General features: G+C 64.4%; 2 protein-coding genes across 5 annotated transcripts; both read right to left on the bottom strand.

The window, feature by feature from the left end:
- Positions 1-344: 344 nt before the first annotated feature.
- NFKB2 (nuclear factor kappa B subunit 2) lies at positions 345-12040 on the bottom strand. Of its 4 annotated transcripts, XM_074589856.1 has the most exons (24): positions 11990-12040; positions 8693-8885; positions 7657-7701; positions 7094-7169; positions 6555-6595; positions 6354-6452; positions 6030-6181; positions 5123-5229; positions 4816-4974; positions 4607-4711; positions 4380-4465; positions 4117-4255; positions 3918-4037; positions 3630-3812; positions 3316-3457; positions 3056-3170; positions 2664-2871; positions 2404-2573; positions 2142-2244; positions 1777-2006; positions 1546-1615; positions 1280-1452; positions 1091-1202; positions 345-1009 (listed from the first exon to the last, which is right to left on the bottom strand). In XM_074589856.1, the coding sequence occupies exons 2-24, from the start codon at positions 8735-8737 to the stop codon at positions 888-890; spliced, it is 2802 nt and encodes a 933-aa protein (XP_074445957.1). In that variant the 5' UTR covers positions 8738-8885; positions 11990-12040; the 3' UTR covers positions 345-887. The 4 variants fall into 4 exon arrangements, with proteins under 4 accessions (XP_074445957.1, XP_074445955.1, XP_074445956.1 ...); XM_074589854.1 differs by having other exon boundaries at positions 3630-4037; positions 11990-12028; XM_074589855.1 differs by lacking the exon at positions 11990-12040 and adding an exon at positions 10062-11575 and having other exon boundaries at positions 3630-4037.
- Positions 12041-12361: 321 nt separating this feature from the next.
- Positions 12362-22380, bottom strand: TMEM150A (transmembrane protein 150A). Its single transcript, XM_074589875.1, has 7 exons — positions 22082-22380; positions 19904-19951; positions 17561-17632; positions 17332-17399; positions 17076-17203; positions 15896-16073; positions 12362-14115 (listed from the first exon to the last, which is right to left on the bottom strand). The coding sequence occupies exons 1-7, from the start codon at positions 22159-22161 to the stop codon at positions 13871-13873; spliced, it is 819 nt and encodes a 272-aa protein (XP_074445976.1). The 5' UTR covers positions 22162-22380; the 3' UTR covers positions 12362-13870.
- Positions 22381-23536: the final 1156 nt, after the last annotated feature.

Below are 23536 nucleotides of genomic sequence, written 5' to 3'. Positions count from 1 at the left end.
CAGGGGGCTAGAGCCAGCTTCCCATGCCATTTCTTCAATGCATGGCCGGGGCCTTGCAAAGGCTGGTCCAAGTGCTGCGAGGTCCTTGGGCTGCAGCAGCAGTGGTGCAGCCCCTTCTTCCGCCATGGGCTCCCTCCTTGCCAAGGTGAGGGGTAAGCTGGGGCAGCCCCCACCACCCCAGGCTGGGCTGGAGGATGCTCGTCTGGAGCAAGGTGCTGGTGGTGGAGCGTGGCCACAGGAGTGCCCAGGGTGTGCAGGGAGGGGTCCAGGGAAGGGCTGCAGTTGGGGGTCTGGCACACGCGCTGTTCTCGGCCACCAGGGACCTGGCTGGTTTCAGCACTGACTTTGCGAATGTGTCAAACTTTTTATTCTGCTCTTTTGAGTCTATTGCAAAAAAGAAAAAAAAAAAAAAAAGAAAAAATAATCCACCCTTGCCCCAGGCGGCTTTGGGGGGAGAAAAACCTTTGTACAGCTTCTTCTCTCGGTTACTGAAGTAAAACTTGCTCTTCACTTCTTGTGCGCGCTGTGGTTTCTCCCCCATGGCTGGGGACAGCCCTGGCATGGAGGGATGCTGAGGAGGGACTGGCAGCTGCCTCCTTGCTGCCAGACTCCCAGCCCCAGGCAGGGCTCAGGGGGGATTACTGCCCACCAGCTCAGGGCCGGGACTGGAGAGACGGAGGGCAAAGGCTAATAGAAACTGCGTCCCTTTATTCAGAAGAGGGACACCATTAAATAAGAGCAGAGAGGGGCAGGAGCTGGCTGCGTCCCATCCCCCCAAGTCCAGGCAGCCGGACCCCAAGTCCGGAAGGCACTTGTGTGGTCAGGGCAGAGTGGGGGACGACGTGGCCACCCTCCAGCCCCAGGCAGGTCTAGGGGCTGCTGGCCCCTCAGTGCACCTGTGGCTGCTGGCTGTGGGGCAGCTCACCCCCCCGCCCTGGCTTCAGGGCCAGCGCAGGCGCCTGCTCTTCCTCCACCGACTCGCTGCCGTAGGCACTGTCTTCCTTCAGCTCTGCAAAGCAAGCGCCAGGTGCTGTCAGCAATGGGGGGTCAGGGGCAGCAGGTCCCATCCCTAGCCCCTCACTCCCTGTACCTGTGCTTTGCAGCTTCTCCAGCGCCTCGGTTTTGTGGAGCATCCTCACAGCCTTGTGGAGCCCCATGGAGTCCAGCGCTTCCAGCAGCCCCCCCAGGCTGCCCCCTGCCAGCTGTGGAGAGAGGGCACTGAGCAGGGCTGGTGGACGGACAGGCAGGGGGGACGGGGGCACCCCGAATGTGCACTGACCTCGTAACTGCGCAGGAGGCTGACGCTGGGCGAGGGGGTGTCCTTGTAGGTCTCCACCAGGCTGCAGAGCCCCAGGCGCTTGGCCAGCTCAATCCAGTCTGACCCACTGCAGTCCTGGTTCAGCAGCTGCTCCAGCCCCTGCAGCACCTCATTGTCCAGCGACAGAACGTTCCCTACGCAGGAGAAGTTGCCTCCGTCATCCCTGCTGCCAGGAGGGTCCTGCCCTGCTCCAGCACGGAGCTTTCATGGGGAAAGGGGTGGCTCACCTGGTCGGGGGGCAGTGGGCAGCTCTGCCTCAGGGCCCTGCTGGGAGGCCTGCAGCAGGATCTCCCGCACCTGTGGGACAGACACGGATGTCAGCAGCCCCCAAAGCACTGGCCAACCCACCCTGCCTCCCCACGCCATGGCTCTCCCCGGGACATGGATGGAACATCTCCTGGATCTCTGCCCGATCCGTGCTGTGCCCCCCAGGGGGTTTGTACCCCGGCGCCACACACCTTCTGGCTCCGAGTCAGATCCAGGGGCGTGTGGCAGCGGCGCTGCCTGTGCCCTGCCTGCCCATGCCCCTGCGTGGGGCGCTCGGGACTGGTGCCGCACTCCATGGCCGGGGCTGGCTCCCCCAGCTCCATGGCCAGCTCCTGCTCCTCAGGGTCAACATCTGTGTCACTGCTGGCCTCCGACGAGGATGGGCTCACGGGCTCGTCGTTCTCGCACAGCATATCTGCCCCTGTCAGGGAAGGGTGGACTGAGTCCCTAAAAGGGCAGGTGGGCCCAGGGGTCTGTCTGGTGCCTGGGCACCCCCCAGCATGGGCAGCCAGGGCTGCGGGGAGGGGAAGGGCGAGGAGGGAGGGCAGCACCTTACCAGCTTTGAGGAGCAGTTTGGTGAGAGTGGGGGAGCCCAGGCCGGCAGCCAGGTGCAGGGGGGTATTCCCAGCGAAGGTCTGGCTGTTGACATCTGCTCCCAGCTACGGAGAAAGACATGAGGCCGTGAGGATGGGCTGCCTGGGCACTGCCCCCCCCATCACCCTAAGACCACAGAGGACTCCCGCACTCCTGCCAGGGCTGTGTGGGAGGCTGCGCCACATTCCTGTCCCACAGCCACCAACCCGCCAGCCCCGACATACCTTCTTCACCAGGTGGGTGGCCATGTTCAGGTTCTCCATCTCCACGGCAAGGTGCAGTGGGGTCCTCCCACCCTGCCTCTCCACCGCGTTCACGTCCGCTCCCATCCTGACCAGCAGGTCCAGGCAGGCCAAACTCTTTGCCTTCACGGCCAAATGCACAGGCAGGAGGCCTGCAACAGGGGGAGAGGCTCAGCAGCCTGCCGGCTGAGCCCACCATGGCATCGCCGGGTTCCTGCCCATCGTCTCCCAGCCCCGCTCACCATGGAAATTGGGGAGATGGAGTAGGTAAGGGGCAGCCGAGCCCAGGTGGGCCAAAAGCGTCTTCAGCATCTCTTCATCGCCAGCCTGGAGCGCCAGGTGCAGCAAGGAATTGCCGTAGCGGTCCAGCAAGGTGGGGTCGGCACGGGCTTGCAGCAGGAGCTGGACCACTTGGGGCTGCTTGGTGATGACTGCCAGATGCAGCGGCGTCTGCGGGACAGCAGCCCCCCCTCAGCAGCGCTGGCAGGAGGAGCCGAGTCCCGCAGCACCGTCCTCACCAGAGTGGCCGTGCCATGCTCAGCCCTGCAGCCTCCCCGCAGCAGGAACCCCTGGGGCCGGGCAGCAGGAGCGAGCCCCTGCTAGAAGAGAACTGGCCGCTCTGAGATACACGTACCTGCTGCAGGTTGTTGGAGATGTTGATGATCTGCTGGCTGGGGATGCTGACAATGACCTCGATCAGCTGCTTGATCACAGCTGTCTGCTCATGGATAATAGCAAGGTGCAAAGGCCTGCAGAGTGAGCGGGATGGCCCCTGGCTCAGCTCCATGCTTCTCCAGGTCCTCCCCGCCACCTCCCACCCCCCAGAGTCCCTATAACAGCTCTGCTGGCCAACAAGGCTCCCTCACTCTCTCCCCAAACCCCATCTGTGCTCACGTGTCTCCATTCTCGTCCTGCGAGGCAGCCAGATGCCTCTGGACGGCCAGCAGCATGCGGGGGTCGGCCGTGATGGAGTAGTCGAGCAGGGCATGGGCATTGCGACGGGCCAGTGCCAGCATCCACAGCTGGTAGAGCTGAGCTGGGGGAAGAAGCAGGATGTCAACTCCAGGAGCGGCAGCCACATCCCCCCACCCTCCTGCATCCCCCCAGGCACGGAAAAGAGAGGCACCCGGCTCCAAAAGGTCCACAACCTGTGCTCCCTCTCCCAAGTGATGTCCCCCAGCCCTCACTCCCCCCAGCCCTCCTCCTACCCTGCTTCTGCAGCTCCTTGCAGTAGGTGCTCTCCGCAGGCGCCTGCCTGTCGCTCCCGGGACCCTCCATCTCGGGGCCTTTCATCTGCACACCCCCCTGGTAGCCCCCCACAGGGTGGGGGCCGGGCGAGTAGATGCTGTTGTAGGCCAGCCCGGGGGAGTAGGGGAAGCTGAGGTTCCCGCCTGTGAAGCAAGGGGGGGCCGGGTGAGGCCAGAGGGGAGTGGGGAGACCCCAGGACCGGGCCATGGCAGCCCGAGCAGGGAGGGGGAAGAGGCATCCCCACTCACCTCCTCCAGAGCCGAAGCCCCCAGCCCCCCCACCGGCGCCCCCCATGTGCGAGCCCCCGCCAAAGTGCTGGGGAAACTGAGGCAGGACTTTCTTGCGCTTCCTCTCCACTTCTTCCTTATCTGCGGGCAGAGAGAGGTGGCGGGGTGAGGGGCAGCCCCGGCGGAGGGGGGCACGCCGGCCTGCCTAGGGGGTGCTCACCTTCCACCACGGGGTAGTAGGTGAACTGCTTGGACTCGCTCACGTCGCCCCCCCGCTTCCGCTTCAGCTGCAGGAAGACGGTGACGGGACGGTCGATCTTGGGCTTGTGGTAGGGGGGCGTGCGGAAGACGATGGCATACTGTGGGCAGGACAGATGGACATGGGGTCCCCTCCTCCCCAGAGCAAGAGACAGGGCTCCACCACCCCGCAGGGCACCCGTCTGCCTCGGGGCACGTCAGGATGTCCCCCCGTCTCCCCCGTACCTGCTTGTGCACATCAGTCGGAGAGAAGTCCCCGAAGGCCTGCCAGCCATTCTCGTCATCCTCATAGAAACGCACCTCGATGTCATCTGGGGAGAGAAGGGGCGCCTGGCACTGCCTGTCTCCCTGCCCCAGGGACATGGTGCCCCGGCCACCCGGGAGCCCCAGGACACAGACCTCTCCTCCTGCAGCCCCTCCGGAGGCTTGTGGCTGGAGGGAACAGCTCTTACCTTTCTGAACTTTATCACACAGCAAGTAGACTTCGTCCCCTCCCCGCACTGAGCCTGCCGTCTTATCCATCCGTGAGATCTTCAGGTTGGAAGCTCCCGGAGACTCTGCAGAGCGAGGAGGCATTGGGAGCTGCTGTGGCAGACAGAGCATCCCTCACCTCCTTACCCCGGCCTGCCCTGTCGCCCCCCTGGCCTGCCCCCACACTCACTGCTATCGTGGATGGGGTCGGAAATGACGGGCTGGAGGGCCAGCGTGAAGTTCCCGCTGCTGTCACGGAGGTAGGCAGTGAAGCGCAACCGCACGATGCTCAGGTCCATCACCTTCTTCAGCTCCTTTGCCTCCAGCTCAATCTCACGCAGCTCCGCTTCTGCCAGGGCAGGGGGAGATGCCATCAGGCCAGGCAAAAGGGACAGGGCTCCAGATCCCCCTGCCTGTCCCCCTGCAGCTGCCACCCACATCAGGTCCCCGCTCCCCACAAGGCGCTGAGTCCCACTGAATCCCCAGCCTGCCCTCACCCGTCAGCTGATGGCTCCTGTTGCGCATCTTCTGCTGCTTCAGCTTTTCCTTCATGATCTCCATCATGTTCTTCTTGGTGACGTGGAGCACACCCAAGTTGCTGAACCTGGAGAGAAGAGGGATCCCGCTGGGATCTGGGAGTGCCAGCAGACGGCCCAGGGGGCACATGGGCTCCCATGGCCAGGAAGGAGCTGAACAAAGCACAGAGCATTGTCACTCAGGCAGTGGCGGGTAAATATGTGGGGGCATAACCACGTGGGGGCATAACAGGAGCAACCCACAGAGGAGAGAAAAGGAGCCCAGAAAAGAGGCGGCTGGGAAACTCCAGGCTCTCACAGGTGGCAAGTCCAAAGGGGAGGACCAGGAGGGCTGGAGGCCAGAGGGATGCAAATGGGATGAGTCTGAGCCAGCAGCCAGGGCTGGGTTTGTAAGGGCAACTGCAGCAGTAAAGCGAATGCAGCTCCAGTTCCTCCTGTCCCACTCCAGCAGAAGACACGGGGAAACATCCTCTTCTACAAACGGGGCTGCGGGACGAGCAGTGTCAGGGCACATGGGGACCCAAGTAGCCAGGAGCCTGCCTGCTCCTGCCTCAGCAGCTGCCTGGGCAGGAGCTGCCCTCCAGCGCTCACGGAATAACCCAGCTACTCAGGCTGGCTACAGAAGTCATCTGCAAAGCTGGGGAGCTGCCACCCTGAGGACAAAAGCCCAAAACAAGCTGCATGTGCCAGACTCAGAACAGGGCAAAAGTGCTCAGGGGACAGAGCCGTATCGATGACCTAGTCTAAACCTACTCCTGGCCCCATCCCGTAAACCCCGCTCCTGGATGCACTAACCCTCCTCTTCTCCCCAGCCTGTAAGTTGTAGCCAGCCCCACCCCCAGCCACCCTGGCTCTCCCTCACACGTACTGAGCCGTCATGTCCTTGGGTCCCACGATCGCGACGCAGTTGCCAGCCTCATTGCACTGCTTGCCCACCAGGCTGTGGGCATGCACGCGGGGAGGGTCGCTGTGTGTCACCAGGTCCACCTCGATCCGGGCCATCCCCGTGAAGTTGCAGATCTGTGGGGAGAAAGGAGATGGGAGTCCCCGGGAGCCTGCAGGACTCTGCAGACCCCTGCTATAACCTCCCCATGGCCATCACCCTTCCTGACACAGCCCTCCCATCCCTCCAGTGCCACAAGGCACACTGAGCTTAATACACATTTCCCGTCCTTCCCTCGGCAGTGCTCACCTTAACGGTGGGATAGGTCTTGCGCCCCTTCTCGCTGGATGCTCCTGGCAGCCCCCCATGCGAAGGGCCCTCGCAGCCATACCGAAACCGGAATCCCCGCTGTGGAAGCAAAGAGGGGGTCAGACAAGAGTGGCCCACACCTGATGCCGTGAGAGCAGGGGGTGACAGCTACACTTGCCCTTACCTGGGTGACATCCTTACCTGCTTTGGCTGCTCGATGATGACAAGGTAGGGACCTTCCACTGGAGGACAGAGAGGAGAGGCACCGGTGAGAAACACAGGGTAATCAAAGTGTTTGCTCACAGTAAGGATGCTGGAGGTATGGGGATGGTGCTGGAGGTATGGGGATGGTACTGAAGGTGAGGTGACCCCTGTCTGTTCCATGGGACTCTTTAAGGGCCCCCAGCCCCTGGGCTGTCAGAGCCCAGCCAGGAGCGGCAGTCAGAGCGGCAGGGAGAGGAGGGAAGGGCCAGAGGATGCTCTGGCACTTAGGGAGCGGGGAGCCCCTGGGGACCCATCACAGCCCAACCTCAAGTCCCTGGTAGACTGAGCAGCAGGGCCAGATTGAACAGTCCCTGTCCCAGTGTGGCATGGGGCAGGGATTCCCAGACAGCCCACAGTGGGGCCTGCGGGGACACAGCCCGTGGTGTTGCTGGGAACTACGGGGCGTGAGTCAGCCTGTGGGGAAACCCCACTGCAGCTGGGGACCCCCGGGAGGGCACAGCCAGAGGGGCCCTTACCCGTCTCCATCAGGGGCTCCTTCTGCTCCATCATGTGGGAGCTGAAATTGAAGTCGTAGTCAATCCCATCCAGGCACTGGGTGACAGGAGGGAAGATGAGTGTGATGAGTGTGTTGGGGCTGGAGCCCCCAGCTGCCCTGGGGGACAGGCACAGACCCCCATTTCCCGCCCTCAGGGCAGGGGGGACAGTCTGACACAGACCCCCATTGCCCACCCTAGGAGGGGGGCAGGCACAGATCCCCTGTCCTTCCCAGGGAAGAGGGGTGGGCAGGTGCGCACCCCTCATTGCCCACCCTGGGGGCACCAGCAGGCCCCCCCACCTCCCACCCCGGCGGCAGAGGCAGACCCTCCATCTGCCACTCCGGAGACACCTGCAGACCCCCGACATTGCCCACCCAGAGGGTGGGCACAGACCCCTATCTCCCACCCCGCGGGCACCTGCAGACCCCCATCTCCCAACCCACCCGGGGGGTTCCGGCGCCGCCCCCAGCCCAATCCCGGGGCCCGGCAGAGACACCTCCCCACCGCCGCCCCGGGGCCGCCCCGATCCGTGCCGCACTCACGGGCTGGAATTGCTCGTCCATATCTGCGCGGGGCCGGCCGCCGGCCTGCGGGGAGGGAGAGCGCGGGGGTGAGCGGGGACCGGCGGCGGCAGGAAGGCACCGCCGCTCCGGAAAGTCCCTAGAAACCCCGCCGAGCCGGGAAATGACGGGACCGCGCGTCACCGCCCCGCCCCGCACCGCCGCGGCCCGGGGCCCGGAACGGCACGGCTGGCAGCGGCCCTCGGCTCGAAGAGGGCCCGGGCACGGCTGCCCCGCCGCCGGCTCCCCTGGCCCGGGGGCGGCGGGACGGGGCCGTCTCCTCGCCTCATGGGAGGTTCGGGCTCCGGGCGGGCTGGAAATCCCGGCGGCTGCTCGCCCGCCTCCCCCGGCTGCTCTCGCTTGGGCGCTGCCCGGGAGCGCCCGAAGGTCCCGAGTTTCCCCCCGGGAGAAAGGAGGGGTTTGCCCCGCACCGGGCCCGGCCGCCGGCCCCGCTTCGGGCACCAGCCCCCGTTGACCAGCCATCGCACCCTTTCCTCTGCAACACCTGCAGCTCAGCCTGGCTGAGACCACCCGGACCGTGCCGTAAAACCCGTCGGCAGCCCCTGGGAACTCCCAGGTCTCTGCCCCGCATCATCTCACCTCGATGACGCACCTCCCGCACAGCGATGCCTTCTCCAAGCCCCCCTGCGCTCAAAGCGCTGCCCCAAAGCCTGCTACCCGCCCCAGCTCCCTGGTCAGGGGCAGCTTTCCAGGGCTCTGCAGACCGACGCAGGCACACGGCACCCCCTTGCCAGACACACAAAGAGGTGCTTTCCCACTCCCCCACCGCCCAAATTTCCACTTACGCGCCAGCCCCTGCATCCTTCCCACCGGGGTGGCCTGAGAGAGGTGTTGGCTGTCCATGTTCCCATTCCCTCTTTCCCGCTAGGAAGCATCTGGTTTCAAAGCTGGAATGGCAGCTCCAGACCTCCCCATGGGAGCATCTCCTGGCACTGCACGCTCCTCGCCAACCCCAGCAAGGTTCTGCCACCCACGGCGCTCGCACCCTCCTACTCACCGGGGAGGAAGAGGCTGGTCTCAGCAACCCGTCCAGCCCCAGCATCGCTATGGGGACTGCAGGCTACCGCAGCCGGGGGTCCCGACGAGGTCAAGGTCTGCCCAACTGTGGGAAACCACCAGAGACTTCTAGCAAAGGGGCAGGATCAGAGCAGAGCCTCCAGGCACACTCTCTTGCTCCACATTTCTTCTCACTAAGCAATGGAAAGAAAAAAAAAAAAGAAAGAAAAAACCCCGTATCTGACTCCACGGTACCCTCATACCATGAATTTCTGAATCAGTGGTTGCTGCAGGTCCCGCTCAGGGGATTTTGGCTGTGTGGGAGAAGAGGGGAAGGAAGGGGATTGTTCAACCCGTGCGTGACTCATATTATTCAGAAGCTGAAAAGAGCCTTTTCAAGGAGATTTTCCAGCCACTCAAGTCCTCCAAAGGGGCTGCCCTGTCCCCCTAGGCCTGAGGTTTTCCCCGGATGGCCTGCCGTGTGAGCCCAGCCATGTCCACGCCCTGGGAGCATGGACACAACCCCAGGCTGGCCTGCAGGAAGCAGCATGTGCTGCCTGCTGTTGGGATCCCGCCTAGGCATCCTCAGCTGGCCACCACCAGCCAGCCACCTCATCTGCTGGCAACTGTTTCCCAGAGAGGTGAAGCAGGGGACAAACATCCTTCCCCAGCATGCTGGCAACAGCCACCTTGAACCCTACCACTGAGCCTGGCTGGGGGAGCCCAGGCCTGAAGATGCTGGAGAAGAACAGCCCTTGAACAGAACAGCTCCCCTTCTCCAGTGCCGTCAGCCCCATCCCCTCTAGAGGGGTTTTCACAGCTCACTCAGCGCTGCCCCAGACACTTCCACTTGTTGCAGCAAACAGCATGACTAAGGACCGTCATGGGGTCGCGCGCCTGTGTCTACCCGGCCCGCACAGCCCCGGCTCACTCGGGAGATTGCTGGCCGTATGCCTGCATGCTCGCACAGTGCATGTTAGAGGAAGCCCACCTTCCTTGTTGAGCAGAGCTGGAGAGTCGTTGCCCGCTGCCTTGTTCCTAGAAGAGCCTGTGGCAACCTCAGACCTGCTCTCAAGGTAAGTCCAGCCTGCTGTGCCAAGCTGCAGTGCCCTTCAGGCCTTACAGGACTCTGGGTTTCCCCTGGGAGTGTAGCACACTCGGCTTTTATCCCACACACATCCCAGAAGGGGATCCACTTCCCCTCCTGCCGTCAGCAGCATCCCTGCTCTGTGGTACCCAGTGCGTCTGGCCTGGACCCCCCTTTGCTGGGCTAATTCCTCCCTGTCTTCAGACCTTCCTAGGGCTCAGGAAGGATTCTCTGAGCATGGCTGGGAACGGGGGGGAAAAGCAGCAACCTGACTGTGACGCACCTCCCAGAGCAGCACCAGCTCCCTGCCCGGAGCGCAGCACTGCCGCAGCACCCTTGCCGGATGGCACAGCCTCCCCGTGCCAGCCAGACCGCTTCAACTAAAGGCCAGCCACCGGCAAGTGGCGCAAGCTAAAGCCATTCTTCCATGCCTGCAGCTCCTTGAACGTGACCTAGTAAGGCAGGTGCTATTTTCTTTCCTCCTGTGACAGCCGGCTGACTTGCAGAGCCGATGCCCTGCGGGCAGGAGGGAAACGTCCGTCTGTCTGTCTGCAGCAGGAGCATTTAGCAGCCATGGGAAAGGGTGCTCCAGAAACACAGGAGGCAGCACGAGCATGGCTCTGCTCCAAGCCGCCCTGGTGTACACCTGACATGTTGCAGCCACCCAGCTGGGTGCTCCTCTAACATACTATTCCTTACGTGTTTTGTTTCCCCTGTGGCCTGCCAATGCCTGCAAATGATGGCCCTAAATACCTGACCTTGTTTTCTGCACAAATCCTGTGCTCTGCTCCATCCCAGGAGTCCCAACAGCTACTGGCAAGGGCCCGGCAAGAGGCTGCCAAGTCCCTCTCGCAGAGCATTCACGGGGACTTTGTTCAGAGACCCTTCCTGGAAACCGAGTCCTTGACCTGCAAGCATGGCAGAGAGAAATCCCCTCTCCTGGAAATCCGTCCAAGCCTTCCCACTCCCTGACAGCCTGCCCTCGAGCACCTAAGCCATTCATATCTCTCTGCATAAAATGCCTTTACTCCCATTGTGGCTATCAAGTTGGTTTTGGCAAACCCCAGCCACCCACTATCTTCTGGTTTTCTCCTCTAGGGCCTGTAAATCAGCTGCTCTGCTCTTGTGTTATGAACCATCGGCTTCAGTTGTATATCTCTGCACCCTCAGAAAAACCCTCTCAGCGCCAGCCGGGTATTTGCTGTCTCTCACTCTCCCTGGTTTCCATTCTGCCCATGGTATCACTACTGCGTTGGCGTTCGCAGCTTCTTTTGGGGTAGTGCTAGCTGAGCCTGCGGGCATGGACCTCTTCCCCTCGGGGCAGGCAGCAAGCCAGCCCTGTTCCCCGGGCAGGCAGGGATCAGCACGGGGAGGGAGAGCTGCAGGATGGGGCAGTATTCACCCGCAACGGGAAACAGGAAAATAAGCAACTTCCCCACTGGCAGGCAAACGGGTATCAACACCAGCGGTGCGACTTGCTTTCTCCCCATGCCCAGCCAGCAGACCTCCCTCCAGCCTGTATCTATCTTCCCAACAACTCCTCTCCCAGCCAGCCCCACAGCTGGCCCACGGGCAGCCAGGGACCCGCATGGCTGCTGTGGCGAGTGGGAGGCGAGGAGCTGCCGAGGGCTGGCCGCTGCAGCCCCCTCAGCAGGGACGGGCAGCCCTGGCGCTGAAACTTAACACCTCTCGACCAGTTCAGCTCCCTTTCCCCTTAAAATCAGGATACATCTGCACCCATCGCCCCAGCGGGCACATGGCAAGAGCGGCAGAGGGGCTGCAGCCGGGGGCAGCCGGGCTCAGCATCCCCCCGGGCTCAGCATCGCCCCCCCGCGCTCAGCATCCCCCCGCGGGCTCAGCATCCCCCCCCGCGCTCAGCATCCCCCCCCGCGCTCAGCATCCCCCCGCGGGCTCAGCATCCCCCCCCGGGCTCAGCATCCCCCCCCGGGCTCAGCATCCCCCCCCGCGCTCAGCAATCCCCCGGGCCAGGCCCGGGCACAGGGCCGCTGTCGGCTAGGGTGCTCTCCCCACTGCTGCGAGCAGCCCTGCCCGCTGCCCGACCGGCACACGGCTCAGCCGCGATCACCCCGGTGGACCGGCACCTCCCGGGCAGCGACCTCCCCTCCCCCGTCCACCCCCCTGCCCCCGTCTGCTCCGGCCCGGCTCCGCGGAGCAGTCGCCCGGCCCGCCCCGGCCGCCCCGGCCGCTTGCCTTCAGCTCCAGCCCCGGCGCGGCCGACTCGCCCCGGCCGCGGCCCCGGGAAAGTCCCGTCCCGGCTCCGCCTCCCGGGGCTTCCCGAGCCCGGCTCCGCCCCGGCGGGGACGGCGGCGGGGTGGCGCTGGGGGATACCCCCCCCGCGGCGGGATGGGACGTGCAACTCCAGGCTGCTGCATCCCGGGTGACAACGCTTGTCTTCCACCTAGCCCGACACTCGGGACACGGAACCGAGCCCCGGGCTCACGGCCGTCCCCCGACGGCCGCGGGACGCTTCGTCCCCCACCCCTTTGGACCCCGGCCCCCACGCCGGTCGCTACCCCAGCCCTGCACAGCAGGGAAGGAGAGTCTGCCTCACCCTTGGCTGATTTTCACTTTTATTATTGTAAATTCACTGTTCTTTCTTTATATATATATATATTTTTAAACATATATTAGATATAAAAGTCAGAAATGCTCCTCTTCGAACTACATATACAGGTGGATTTATAGGCCGAGTTTGAAAAGGTGGGCAAGTCAGGAAGCCCAACCTGACCAATGCGCACAGCAGCAGCAAATGCCCCTCTCCAGGGACAAGGGAAAATTTATATATATACATATATGTGTATATATATATGTATATGTAGATCTATGTATACAGACAGACATGCACACCCATTCATTGCCCTGTACAGCCCACCCCACACCCCAGCCCCTGCCCAGGACGCCGCAGGCTGGGGCTGAGCCGCACGGGCTCTCACTGGGCAGGCGCTGGCTGGGCTGAGCGCTGGGCAAGGCACCGAAGGACGGATTTGGGAGTCCTGGCAGAGCGGGGTGTGGGGTTCCTCTGCTCCTACACAAACGCGTGGCCTCTCCGTGCCTGCGCTCCCTGGGTGGGAGGGCTGGCAGCAGCCCATCCCCAGGCTGGGAGAGCGGGGCTGGGGCGCGCAGGGACAGCGTGCAGGGCTGTCCTGCAGAGTCAGCTTAAGCTGGCAGAGCTATGGAGGGGAAATCCAGCGCGCTGCAGGCGCTGTGCTTGCAGGACATCCCTGGTTTGATGGTAAATGCAGAGATCCGTTTCCTCACCTAGCTGGCTGCCAGGAAGCACGGGAATGCCGTGGCCCAGGAGGTGAAACCTGCCTCAGCAGTTCTCCTCCAAGCTGAAAAAATGCGGGAAAGTCATCAGCTGGAGGCACAGAAGGCCCTGAGCAGCGACAGCCAGGTCCCACTGGGGCTGCTAGTGTCACCCTGCAGCAGTGCAAGCCACTGCCCCCACCCAGGCAGGCTGGCAGGGAGACACCCCCCGCTGCCATCCTCACTCGGGGTGCAGAGACCGGCACTGTCATCACCCGCCAAGGAAGGGAAAAGGCACTCTGGGATTTCTCCTCCTCGGACACAGTCACAGTGGCCGGCTGGAAGGCTTGCCTTGCCTAACCCTGCCCCAGTGGCTGCGGAGGAGGGAGGGAGGGAGGAATGGCGATCCCTCCTCCCCAGTGCACCAGGCTTGGGTGGTGAGGGGAGGGCGAGCCCCCTGCTCCCCCACATCCCTTACAGAAGGGGGCCTCTGTATGATTGCCTACAACAGCCCCCGACTCAGCAGGGCTCGGGGGCACACCCCGGCTCTGCCAATGGCAGAACCAGGCTGGCACCTCTGCAGTGACCCCAAACCCTGGGAGCAGGGAGTGGGCAGCTCCTGCAGGGGACACCAGCTGCTGGAGGAGCTGCGGCCGCAGCTCCCACCAGGAGGGGAGGGCACCGCACGCCCACGCATGCACACATACACACACACACGCACCCAGAGGCAGCCAGGGTCTCTGAGACATTCAGGATGAGGGAGTCACCAGCACGTGCCAAGTTGTGGGTCCCCGCCATGAGCCTTAAGGCCTCCCCGTGTGGGGGTCAGGCCATGGCCAGGCCCTCTGCATGGCTGTGGATGTGGACCGTGCTGGACACACTGCTCTCGCCTTTGTAACTTTTGGGGGCCCGGCTGGCTTTCAGCAGGACCAGGAAGGTGTCTGTGGAGATGGCCCCAAACTCAAAGGTGAAGGTGCCATAGAAGACCAGGACATCAATGATGAACACCCACTCGCACAGGGCAGCCACATGCTGCAGCACAAAGCTCTCCTGGATGAAGAACACACCACCTGAGGGCATGCCCGTCAAGGAAAGCACAGCTGGACCCCAACCACCCCATGGAGGACCACATCCCACTGCTGCTGCATGCTGGGGGGCCCGCGAGCCCCTCTCTGCAGGAAACACACCACCACCCTTAAAACCAAGAAACCCACATGCTTCCGCCAGCACCGGGAAGGCCCCGCCATGGGTGAGGCGGTGGCACACATGCCCAAACCAGCCCCGGTAAATCACAGGACCGATGCCAGGCGGGGATTTTCTGAAGAGCCTGGGGCAGGGGGAACTCAGGCTGCAGCCCTCAGGGCAAGCCGGGTGCCCGGCTGCCTCACCCTCCCCACACCCCACCCCTCTTCCTCAAACCGGGCTGACACTCCCCATCTTCCCACGGGAGGCAAAGCTGATAAAGCTCCTCAGCTCTCCCTCCCCTCAGTAAGGGGGTTTGGGCTGCTGCGTCCCAGCTCCGCAGCACCCCCCGTCCCTCTGCGCTGCTGGCTGTCTCACCCCAGGGAGGGGGCCTGCTCCCTCCCCTCCAGGTCCTACTGCTGCCAGAGCTTTCTTACGCTTCTCTCATTCCCACTGGGGATCTCTAGGGAAACTTACTGCCCGAGCCACCACGGGTGAGGGGAGAAGGCAGGTACATCTGCCAGCCCTCCAGGTGAGGCCTCTGGCAGTGTCCTGCCTTCTGCCAGCAAGACCAAGATCTGGGAGAGCCAGAGAGGCAGGGACCTGACCTGCAGAGCCCTCTGCTCATTCACCCCATCCCACCAGGAGAGGTCACAGCCCTTTTCCCGCACCGTCCCCACCACAGCTCGCTGCTTTCCCACTTCCAGTCCCCAGTGCTTACAGAGCAGCACGGCCACAGCAGACAGGCACCAAGCCGTCTCCCTTGTCCTTACATGCCCTGCCTGTCCCTCCCAGTTGGCATGGCCCCGCGGCGCTCCTGCCCTTCCCAGCTCCCTGCCTGCTTCCTGGCCCGCCTGCCTGCTGCGGTGACAGAACAGGACCCTCTGGCACATCCCAGACCCGCCAGCACCCCCCAGGCTCCTCCTGGCCAGACCCCAGCCAGCCTCTTTGGGACCTGTGGACACCGCATGCTTTATCCCCTTCCTGCCCAATAACCACCACCTTGTTTCCCAATTTATCCCTAACCTCAGGTCCAAATAAGCCCCTGGATCCACGGCCACACACTCAGGACCATTCTTCCAGCCCTGTTCCGCCTGCCGCCGTGCCCTCCCTCCCCGGCATGGGTTGCAGACCCCAGCGCCGGCTCACCAAGCCCTCCCTCGTCCCAGGGGCAGCTCAGTCAGGTGGCTGGCAGAGGTGCTGCCATGCGCCTGCCTGGCACCCACACAGAGCACTTTTGTACTCAGCTTCGGTCATGCAGGTGACTCGCATGGACTCTGCATTGCCGAGGGCTCAACATACCTTTGTCTCATTAAAAAAACCCAACAAACCAACAATTAACCGGTCCTTCCACTCTGCAAGGTGTGGGGCTGGAGCCTGCAGCGGCAGCTAGGCTGGGCTGCAGCAGCCTGGTTTGGGGCTGCTTTGGGGGATCCCAGCGCCCCAAAAGGATCCCACCAGGATCCCCTTCCCTCGTCACCCCTGCACTGCCCTGACACTGCCGCTCCTCCGGCCTAAACCTGCAGCGAGCTGCCCGCCCTCAGCCCCCTGCCCAGCCCCTCCTGGCACCGTGCCTCGCTGCCAGACCAAAGGCTGGAGGATGTGGGGCGCATACCCCCCGCAAGGAGCCCATCCCAGATCTCCTCCCCACACCCTTCAGAAGGATACTGAAGACAAGGGTGAGGAAGGCCACAGCGGTGAGGATGCTACGTAAGTGGCCGGTCCAGTACTGCCCGGGGGTTTTGGCCATGCGGTAGGTGAGGATGGACTGCAGGAGCAGGAACAGCATGCTGGTGGGGAAGGCTACCCCCGCTCCGATGTAGTGCAGCACCTTGGCGTGATCCACCTGCAGGGGAGAGACCATCGGTGCCGGCCCCCTGGGATGCTCCTCCGGAGTGGCTCTGCTCCAGGGGGTGGGCAGGGCCAGGAGCGGATCCAGGCAGTGTGCGGTGCCCGAGTCCTGGCTGAAGAGCAGATTGCGACCTGCTGCTGGGATCTCCAAGTGCTGCTTTGTGCATCCATGGGGTTGCAGCTCCTGAGCCCCTTGAGCCAACAGCCCTGCCATGCCCAGGGGCATGGGGAAGGGCTGCCCCCTGCCCTGAGCAGCATCTGGGGCTGCCTGCAGCCCCTCCTGGGGGGTCACAGCCCACCCCTCTGCCTTGAGCAGCATCTGGGGCTGCCTGCACGCCCCTCTGGGGGTCACAGTCCGGCCTTCAGCAGAGCCGCCGAGCCATGGCTGGGGCACAAGGGGGATTGGGGCCAGCAAAGCTTCTCCCGGGGGGCGGCGCCGGCAGCAGCCTCCTGCCAAGCGGAAGGGACCGGCTGCTGCAGGCAGCAAGCAGGCAGCTGCTGGGAGGCCGGTGCCTGGCAGTGCAGGCGTGGGGGTGAGTGCTGCCGGCTGCCGCCAAGCCCCGGGCCGCTCCGGACCCTGCTCAGGCTCTGCCCAGACACGTTTCCTGGCATGGGCCCCCGAGCAGCCAACATCCACAGCGGGATGGCCGGGCAGCGAGAGCGCCGGCAGCTTGGCCGGGTCTCCTCTGCCCAGCTGGCGTGTCCCTGCCCGCGCAGGGTGACGTGCCCATGGAGGGGACGGAGCATGCAGAGGGTCTCAGATAAGTGTCAGACCAAACACAGCAGCTTAATCTGGACCTGCAAGTATGAGCGCACACACCAAGAGGAGCTCCAGCGCCTGGGGAAGCACAGCGCCTGGTGCAGGTGAAGGAGGGCACGGATAGCGGGGGCTGGACCAAAACAACCACCCCAAATCCTACAGCGCCGAGCACTGCCACTGCTCCGCTCCAGCCAAGCACCCCCCCTCGTTGAGGACCCCCCTGAGGAGATGCCTTACCTGGAAGTTGCCGACCATGGTGAGGCCAGCGGCGCAGACCCAGCCGGTGGCCAGCCCCAGGGTGTTGAGGAGGGATGGCCCGAGGCGCTCCAGGAGGTGGGCGTAGCGCAGCAGCCCCACCAGGATGACTGCGGGAGGGAGACACAGCCTCGTCGCACACCTGCGGACCCCCACCACCCGCCCCTGCCCCCCGCCGGGGGTGAGTGCCACAGGGCACCTGGCTCCCAGCCCCACTCCCCCAGCAGCGGGCACTTACCCATGAAGGAGCCCAGGCTGCAGATGAGGCTGAAGAAGCAGCTCTCGGGAGGCAGGGTGCCACATTTGCTGCAGGGACAAGGCAAGACGCGGGAAGCCCTTAGCCAGGGGGCACTGGGGTGCAGCGCCTGGCCCCCTCCCCAGGACACGCTCCTGGGTTACCCCGGGGGTGCTCTCAGGGCGGCTCCGACCCCCGGCCGAGCCCGTGCTCCCACCCCGTGGCTGCTCACCTGACGAGGGGGATGTGGTCCAGCGTGCAGCAGGAGCCGGGGCTGTCCACACCACACGACTGGTTGTAATTCCTGCCGGGAGCAAAGGGACAGCCTAGGAGAGCTGAGTTGCTGCCCGGGACCCTCCTGCCCACAGGCCCTGCAAGGGCAGCAGAGCTGCCCCCAAGACAGCGCAGCCCAACCCCAGGGATGTGCCCGCACCCTGGGGACAAACCCCTCCAGGGAGTGACCCAGCAGGGTCCTCCGGGAGCATCATGCCTGGGTTTCCACCGCCTGTCCCCTGCCTGCTGGCTCTGCTGCCCACCCGGCGTCCCTGCCTGCAAGGGAGAGGCCATGTCGGGGCAGGGGGCTGCACGGATCGGGGTGTGGGGCTCGGGGGCGTTCTTGCAGCCCTGCAGCCCGAGCAGGAGCAGGAGCACCCACACGTCAGCCCCGCCACACACATCCCGGGGTGGGAGCGCAGGTGGAGCCAGGCACGCAGCCACCGACAGCTCCGGGCTTGCACGGGACGCCGAGCTGAGCGGGAAATGGCCCCCGCGGCCACGAGCAGCACCGGGCAGTGCCACCCCGCCTGGGAGGGAGGGAGCTGCCTGGGGGGACACGGCAGGAGCAAGCCCCCAGGCTGCCCTGGGGAGCCTGGCTGGGCATCCCCCCGGGGGGCTGTTATCAGCGCCCAGCGCCGCGGGGCTGGGGCAGGGCTCTGCTGCCTGCAGACACCGCAGAGCCCTGGAAGTGCCTCCTGCGGCCACCGACCCTGCGAGCCCTGGGGACCCAGCTCTTATCAGCCCGAGCACAGCTGCTGCCTGCAACCGTAACTAAATTCCCCACTGTGGGGGTACGTGCCCCCTCGCCCCCCCAGCTCTCCCGGGAGCTGGCACACATTTGCAGGGGGTTTTTGAGTGTCCCTTTGCTGCAGATCACCCAGGCACCCGGCACCTCTGCCTGGCACAGCTAAGCAGTGCCCCATCCCCACCCCGCTGGCAGGGACCCCACAGCCCTGTGCCCCAAAGGGCCCCCCCAGACACCCCCAGCCCCACGGAGGGGATGGGAGCCAGGGGGCACCAGCGCCGCCCTGCCCCTGGCCCAGGCTGACCGTCAGCCACCTCCAGCTGCTCAGCAAGCGCATGGTTAAAATGGCCTTTTTGGAAAGGGCCGGGCTGGGCTCTGGTGTTTTTTCAGTCTCCTTTACTGGCGGCTTTATTTTCCGACCGAGAACCCCAGCGAGGCGTGGAGCACCACGGCCTCCTCAAGGGCTGCTCTTGGGGCCGTTGTTTGGTTTGGGAGGGTTTTTTTATTATTATTATTTTGTTTAAAGCAAGCAGCCCGAGGCCGGGAAGCATTATTCATCATTAAGGGCTGGCTGTGCGGTGGAGACAACCCGACACACACATTCTTCCCAGGGCAGAATCAGCCATCAGGCAGGAAATGGCAGCAGGTTTTTTTTTTCCCCCTTCTCCTTCAAACACTCCAGCAAGAATTAAACTAACATGGATTTTTCTGGGCAGATTTTTAAGGATACACAACAAGCCAAAAACCCTGCAGAAGAAGTTGCCAAGAGAGCAAACAGGGTTGGTTTTTTTTTTTCCCATTTTTTTTCCTCCCGCGCCTCATCCCCCATCCCAGGGCGCTACAGGCGGCTGCTCTGCCCGTGGGGTGGCCGGGAGCTGCGGAGCCGTCCCATCCCCCTGGCACTGCCAGATTTAGCCTCAAGCAAGCAAGCTTCAGCCTTTTCCATGGAGACACACGGCCCTCTGTAATTCCCTGACCACTTATTTTCATACTTTCTCCGTGCTGTGTTTTCTCAATGGCCTCCTTCTCCCTGTCTGATTTGCGGCAGGGCTGGACCGTTCACCGGCGCAGCCGTAACCGCAGGCTTTCCTGCGGTTATGAAGGGAGGGTGGCTTTTGGTAGCCCTCCCCGGCCCTGGCATCCTCACTGCTTTGCTAATGCGGGGCCAAGCCCTGCCAGCAGCTTGTCCCCAAGCCGCTATGCTCCCAAAAGCCACTCGCGGGCTGGACGGGAGACACGTGCCCTGGGGCGACTGTGCCCCATCACTGTCACCACCATGTCTGCTGGGAGAGAAGGTGACTCTGTGCCCCCTTTAGTGCTCCCACCTCTCCCGTCATCCCCAGACAGGGGAAAAATACCCAGTCCCAGGGCCAGCCTGGCACCCAACCCCCTCTTCAGCACGGCAATGGTGCAGGTGGTGCCTCGGCTACCTGGTGGACTGGCACAACATGGCATGGCTCAATGGGACGGACTGGAGAGGGACCCCTGGCATTGCGGGGACTCTAACAGAGCTGGTCCATGGCAAAGGGCCCCTGCCACCCCCCCAGGCCTTACCAGTTATGGACGGGGCAGATATGGTTGTTGGAGAGTGCCATGGCGTACCTGGGGGAGAGACAACAACAGGGATTACCACAGCCACCCCTCTCCCTGCATCCCCAGCCCCAGGGACGAGCCGTGGGTACAATCTCTCGCTGCCTGCCAGGGGCCAACACTCGTCCTGTGGCACTCCCGGCTTTATGAGGCAGGAAAAAGAAGAGCAAGTGGATGAGCCCAGCCCTCGCTCTGGGGAGCTCCCACATCCCCCTGCCTGGCACCCCCATCCCCACCGAGAGCCGCCTCCTGCTCCACTTCAGTTCAGCTGCCGCTACTCCGGCGGGGCCTCTTCCCCATGGTGCTACTGTGCTCCCCAGGCCCTGGGGGGCTGCTCTGCCGCAGAGCCCCCCACCCCAGCACCGGGGCTCTCCACCAGCCTACAGCCATGCAGGGTGTCACCTGATGGCCACTGGGCTCTGCTGTGCTTGCCCCAGCCCCTTGCTGGCCAGTGTCCGGAGCTAAATGAAGCCTGGATAAGTAGCCGGTGTGTTGGCAAGGCATTTTAGGCAGATCGGCTCCGTCGAGCATTTCACTGTGGAGTTACCCCCACACCTCAGTCGGTGTAACAAGGGGTTCGTGACGTGCACCCCACTCAGCTCCGGGGGGTCTCGGCCCCGTGGCCCCTCCAGCCAGCGAGGAGCCATCCGCCCTGGCAGCCACAGCAGCGGGAGGCACCGCGCTGTTCACATCGCTGCCGCCAGCGGCCGTAAACAGCTCAGGTTAAAAATAGGCCCTGACACCGGTAAGAAAACCCCTCTCCCGCCTGAGCTGACCACGTAACAGCCGGGCTGTGAAAAGGATGATCCCAGCAGAGAGGCACTGGGGCAAAGAGCGGGACACCTGGGGGGAGCCACAGGGCAGCGCTGCCCACCTCAAGGGTCGCCCACCAAGAGCATCGCCCCCCCGCAGACCTCTCACCCAGCCACTTCCCAGCACAGGTCTCCCCCCAGCACCCAGTCCCCGTCCTGGCTCCCCGTGCCCTCCTGGGTGGGGACAATAACCCAAGAGAGGGACAAATGGCACTGCCTTCCCCCAGCAGGATGCGCCCCCATCCACCGGGTACCCCCTCATAGCTCTGCATCCCAGGCATGGCTGGCAGGGCCCCACATGGACCACGCGTTCCCACATGCAACTGCCCAGCCTCACCCCACCACTGCGCAGATGAGGGACACAGCATCCCCTGGGCGGCTGCAGGACATGTTTGGGGACAGAAAAAGGGCCCGAGTTCTGCTCCCCCCTCCCAGGAGAGCTCTGGCGGTGAGGATCGTGAGCAGCATCTCCCACCCGTGCTGCCCTGGGCTGGAGGAGCATCTTCCCGCCCCCAGCGTCACCCACAGGAGACAGCCAGGGCTTCGCGAGGCACCCAGGGGAAAAACTTGGAGCACGAGTTCCCCGCGCTTGGGTCAGCATTCACCTTTGTTGTGAAGGAGAGCGGGGGATACCACAGGGGGGAAGCTCTCGGAGGGACCTGCATGGTACGGGGTGCATTTGCTTCATCCCCCACCCCAGAAAGTCCCATCACCTGTGCTGGGGCTCCTTGTGCCTCTGGGAAAAGTACCTCATCCAGTGCCCACCACCCCTGCAGTAGTGACACCGGGGGGCTGGTGGGGCGGAACAGGACAGCCCTACATGACCAGCTGAGATCCCAGGGCCAAGGCCCAGGGAAGGGACTGGCAGGGTGGGCTAGTGCCACTCACCCAGGTGACACAGCCTCTGCCCCTAGCACAAATGTCCCCTGGCTCTCCCATCCATCTGGCACTTGGGATGGGTGCCCATGTGCTGGGGGCATCGCTCCCAAGGCCGTTCCCGTGCCACCTAAGCATCAGCCGCGCTCACACTTGGACAGGGGCATGCGATCCCACGGGGTGTCAGGGGCGCAAGGCCAGGGAGCCACACGCCAGCACCGCTGCCGGGACGCAGTGACCACGCAGGGTGACTGTGGGGGGACGGGGCGGTGTGGAAGCGACCGAGCATGCAGAAGTGCCCCAACCTGACGTGGGCCCAGCGCTGCCCCGCAACCCCCTGCCCCGCTGCGTCCCGCAGCATCCTCCAGCCCCCCGCCCCGCAGCATCCCGCCCCGCAGCCCGGGCGACCCCGGGCCCGCCGCCGCGGGGTGAGGGGCCGTCCGGCGGCACTCACACGATCCACATGCCGGTGATGGTGAAGGCGGGAAGCGTGACGGGCAGGATCCCCCAGGCCGGCATCCTGGGGCCGGGCATGCCCCGCCGGGCTACGGGCGAGCGGGGCCGCCGGGGGAGCCTCCCCGCTGCCTCCTGCTGCCGGGCCGCCGCCGGGCCGCGCTCCCCATGGGCGGCCGGGGCCGGTGGCCGGCGCCGGGCGGGCGGAGGTCGGTGGGTCGGTCGGTGGGTCCGGCCGTGCGGAGCCGAGCCCAGCCGAGCCGGGACAGCCCAGGCCGGCCCCGCCCCGCGGGCAGCGCGGGTGCCGTCGGCGGGCAAGGCCCGCCCCGTCCGGCGGGGAGCGGGCGGCGGGGAGCGGGGACGGCCCGGCGCGGCCCCGGGCGCCACGTGGCGGCGGCGCTGCCGGCCCCGGGGCGGGGAGAGGAGGGGGGAGAACAACGGCACCGGGCAGGCGGGGGGGGTGCAGGGGCAGGCGGCCCGACCCACCCCCGCAGCGCGGTCCGGTGTGCCCGGGACACGGCCGGGGTGGAGGGACAGGGCTCCTGCTCGGCAAACACGGCGCAGGGGGTCGAGGGCGGGGGGGGGGGGAACTGCCAGCTGCAAATACCCCTTCCCCGGGGCTGCCTCTGCCAAGGCTGGGTCGGGCAGCAGCAGCTGGGTGCAGGGCGCTGGGGATTCCACACACACACACCCCCCCCAGCCCCCGGTGATGCTCTCTCTGCCCCACACACCGTCCCTGTGCCCATGGGCTCCTCCAGCAAGCGTAGCCCCAAGGACACCATGTCAGTGCAGGGTGAGGCAGGAGGTACAGCGCCAGGTGAGGGCTGGGTACAGGAGACCTTCTTCAGTCCCCTCTTCTTCCTCCTGGGAAGAGGCTTAACATGGGCTCAGCCTTCCCCTCCCGAGGACAAGGCTCAGGGTGAGCCCCTGCCTTGACTGTTGTCGTGCCCTCACTAAATGGCTGGCGACACCGCGGCTGCCTCACACCCTGCGAGCCACTGCCTGCACGCACCCTCCCGACCCGGTGTGCCTGACCTCTCCTTTCCCAGACACTTTCTACGAACGGCTCAACACAGGATTACGTTTAGCAGCCACCCACTAACTCTGCTGCCCAGAGAAATCTCCATTTTTCTTACATGGAAAACTTGAGGAAGCACGACTTCCCCTGGCAGAGCAGTCGGGCGGTGGCAGTCCCCTGGCCCTGTGGGTAACTCGGCCATAACCCACCCCCCGACTCCACCGCTGCTCGCGGGCCCGTGTTTGCAAGTCCCAAAACAGGTGGTGTAGCCAAAGGGTGCGTGCACCCCTCAGGCCCCAGTGGCTGGTGCTCATGGAGCCTGCACCTTCCCGCTCCTCCTAGGGCACGGAGCTGCCTGGGAGCCGCAGCTGCCCTGGCCATGGCAGGAGAGGAGCTCTGGCCACCCACTACCTTCACCCAGGCCCAGGTGCAGGTTAT

The sequence above is a fragment of the Larus michahellis genome, chromosome 6, assembly GCF_964199755.1.
Source record: "Larus michahellis chromosome 6, bLarMic1.1, whole genome shotgun sequence".
Taxonomy (NCBI): Eukaryota; Metazoa; Chordata; class Aves; order Charadriiformes; family Laridae; genus Larus; species Larus michahellis.
The sequence above is the reverse complement of the archived record's forward strand: the minus strand, read 5'-3'. Positions and strand labels throughout refer to the sequence as shown.

Bases quoted from the DNA above. Each gene is read 5' to 3' on its own strand.
- NFKB2 (XM_074589854.1), bottom strand. From the start codon at position 8,737: ATGCTGGGGCTGGACGGGTTGCTGAGACCAGCCTCTTCCTCCCCG. The intron at 6,596-7,093 runs GTAAGGGCCCCT...TCTGTCCTCCAG, and splicing joins GGAGCCCCTGATGGAGACGG to TGGAAGGTCCCTACCTTGTC. The intron at 6,453-6,554 runs GTAAGGATGTCA...TTGCTTCCACAG, and splicing joins TCATCGAGCAGCCAAAGCAG to CGGGGATTCCGGTTTCGGTA.
- TMEM150A (XM_074589875.1), bottom strand. From the start codon at position 22,161: ATGCCCGGCCCCAGGATGCCGGCCTGGGGGATCCTGCCCGTCACGCTT. The intron at 17,204-17,331 runs GTAAGTGCCCGC...TCCCTCCCGCAG, and splicing joins CAGCCTGGGCTCCTTCATGG to TCATCCTGGTGGGGCTGCTG. The intron at 14,116-15,895 runs GTATCCTTCTGA...GCATGCCCTCAG, and splicing joins CTTCCTCACCCTTGTCTTCA to GTGGTGTGTTCTTCATCCAG.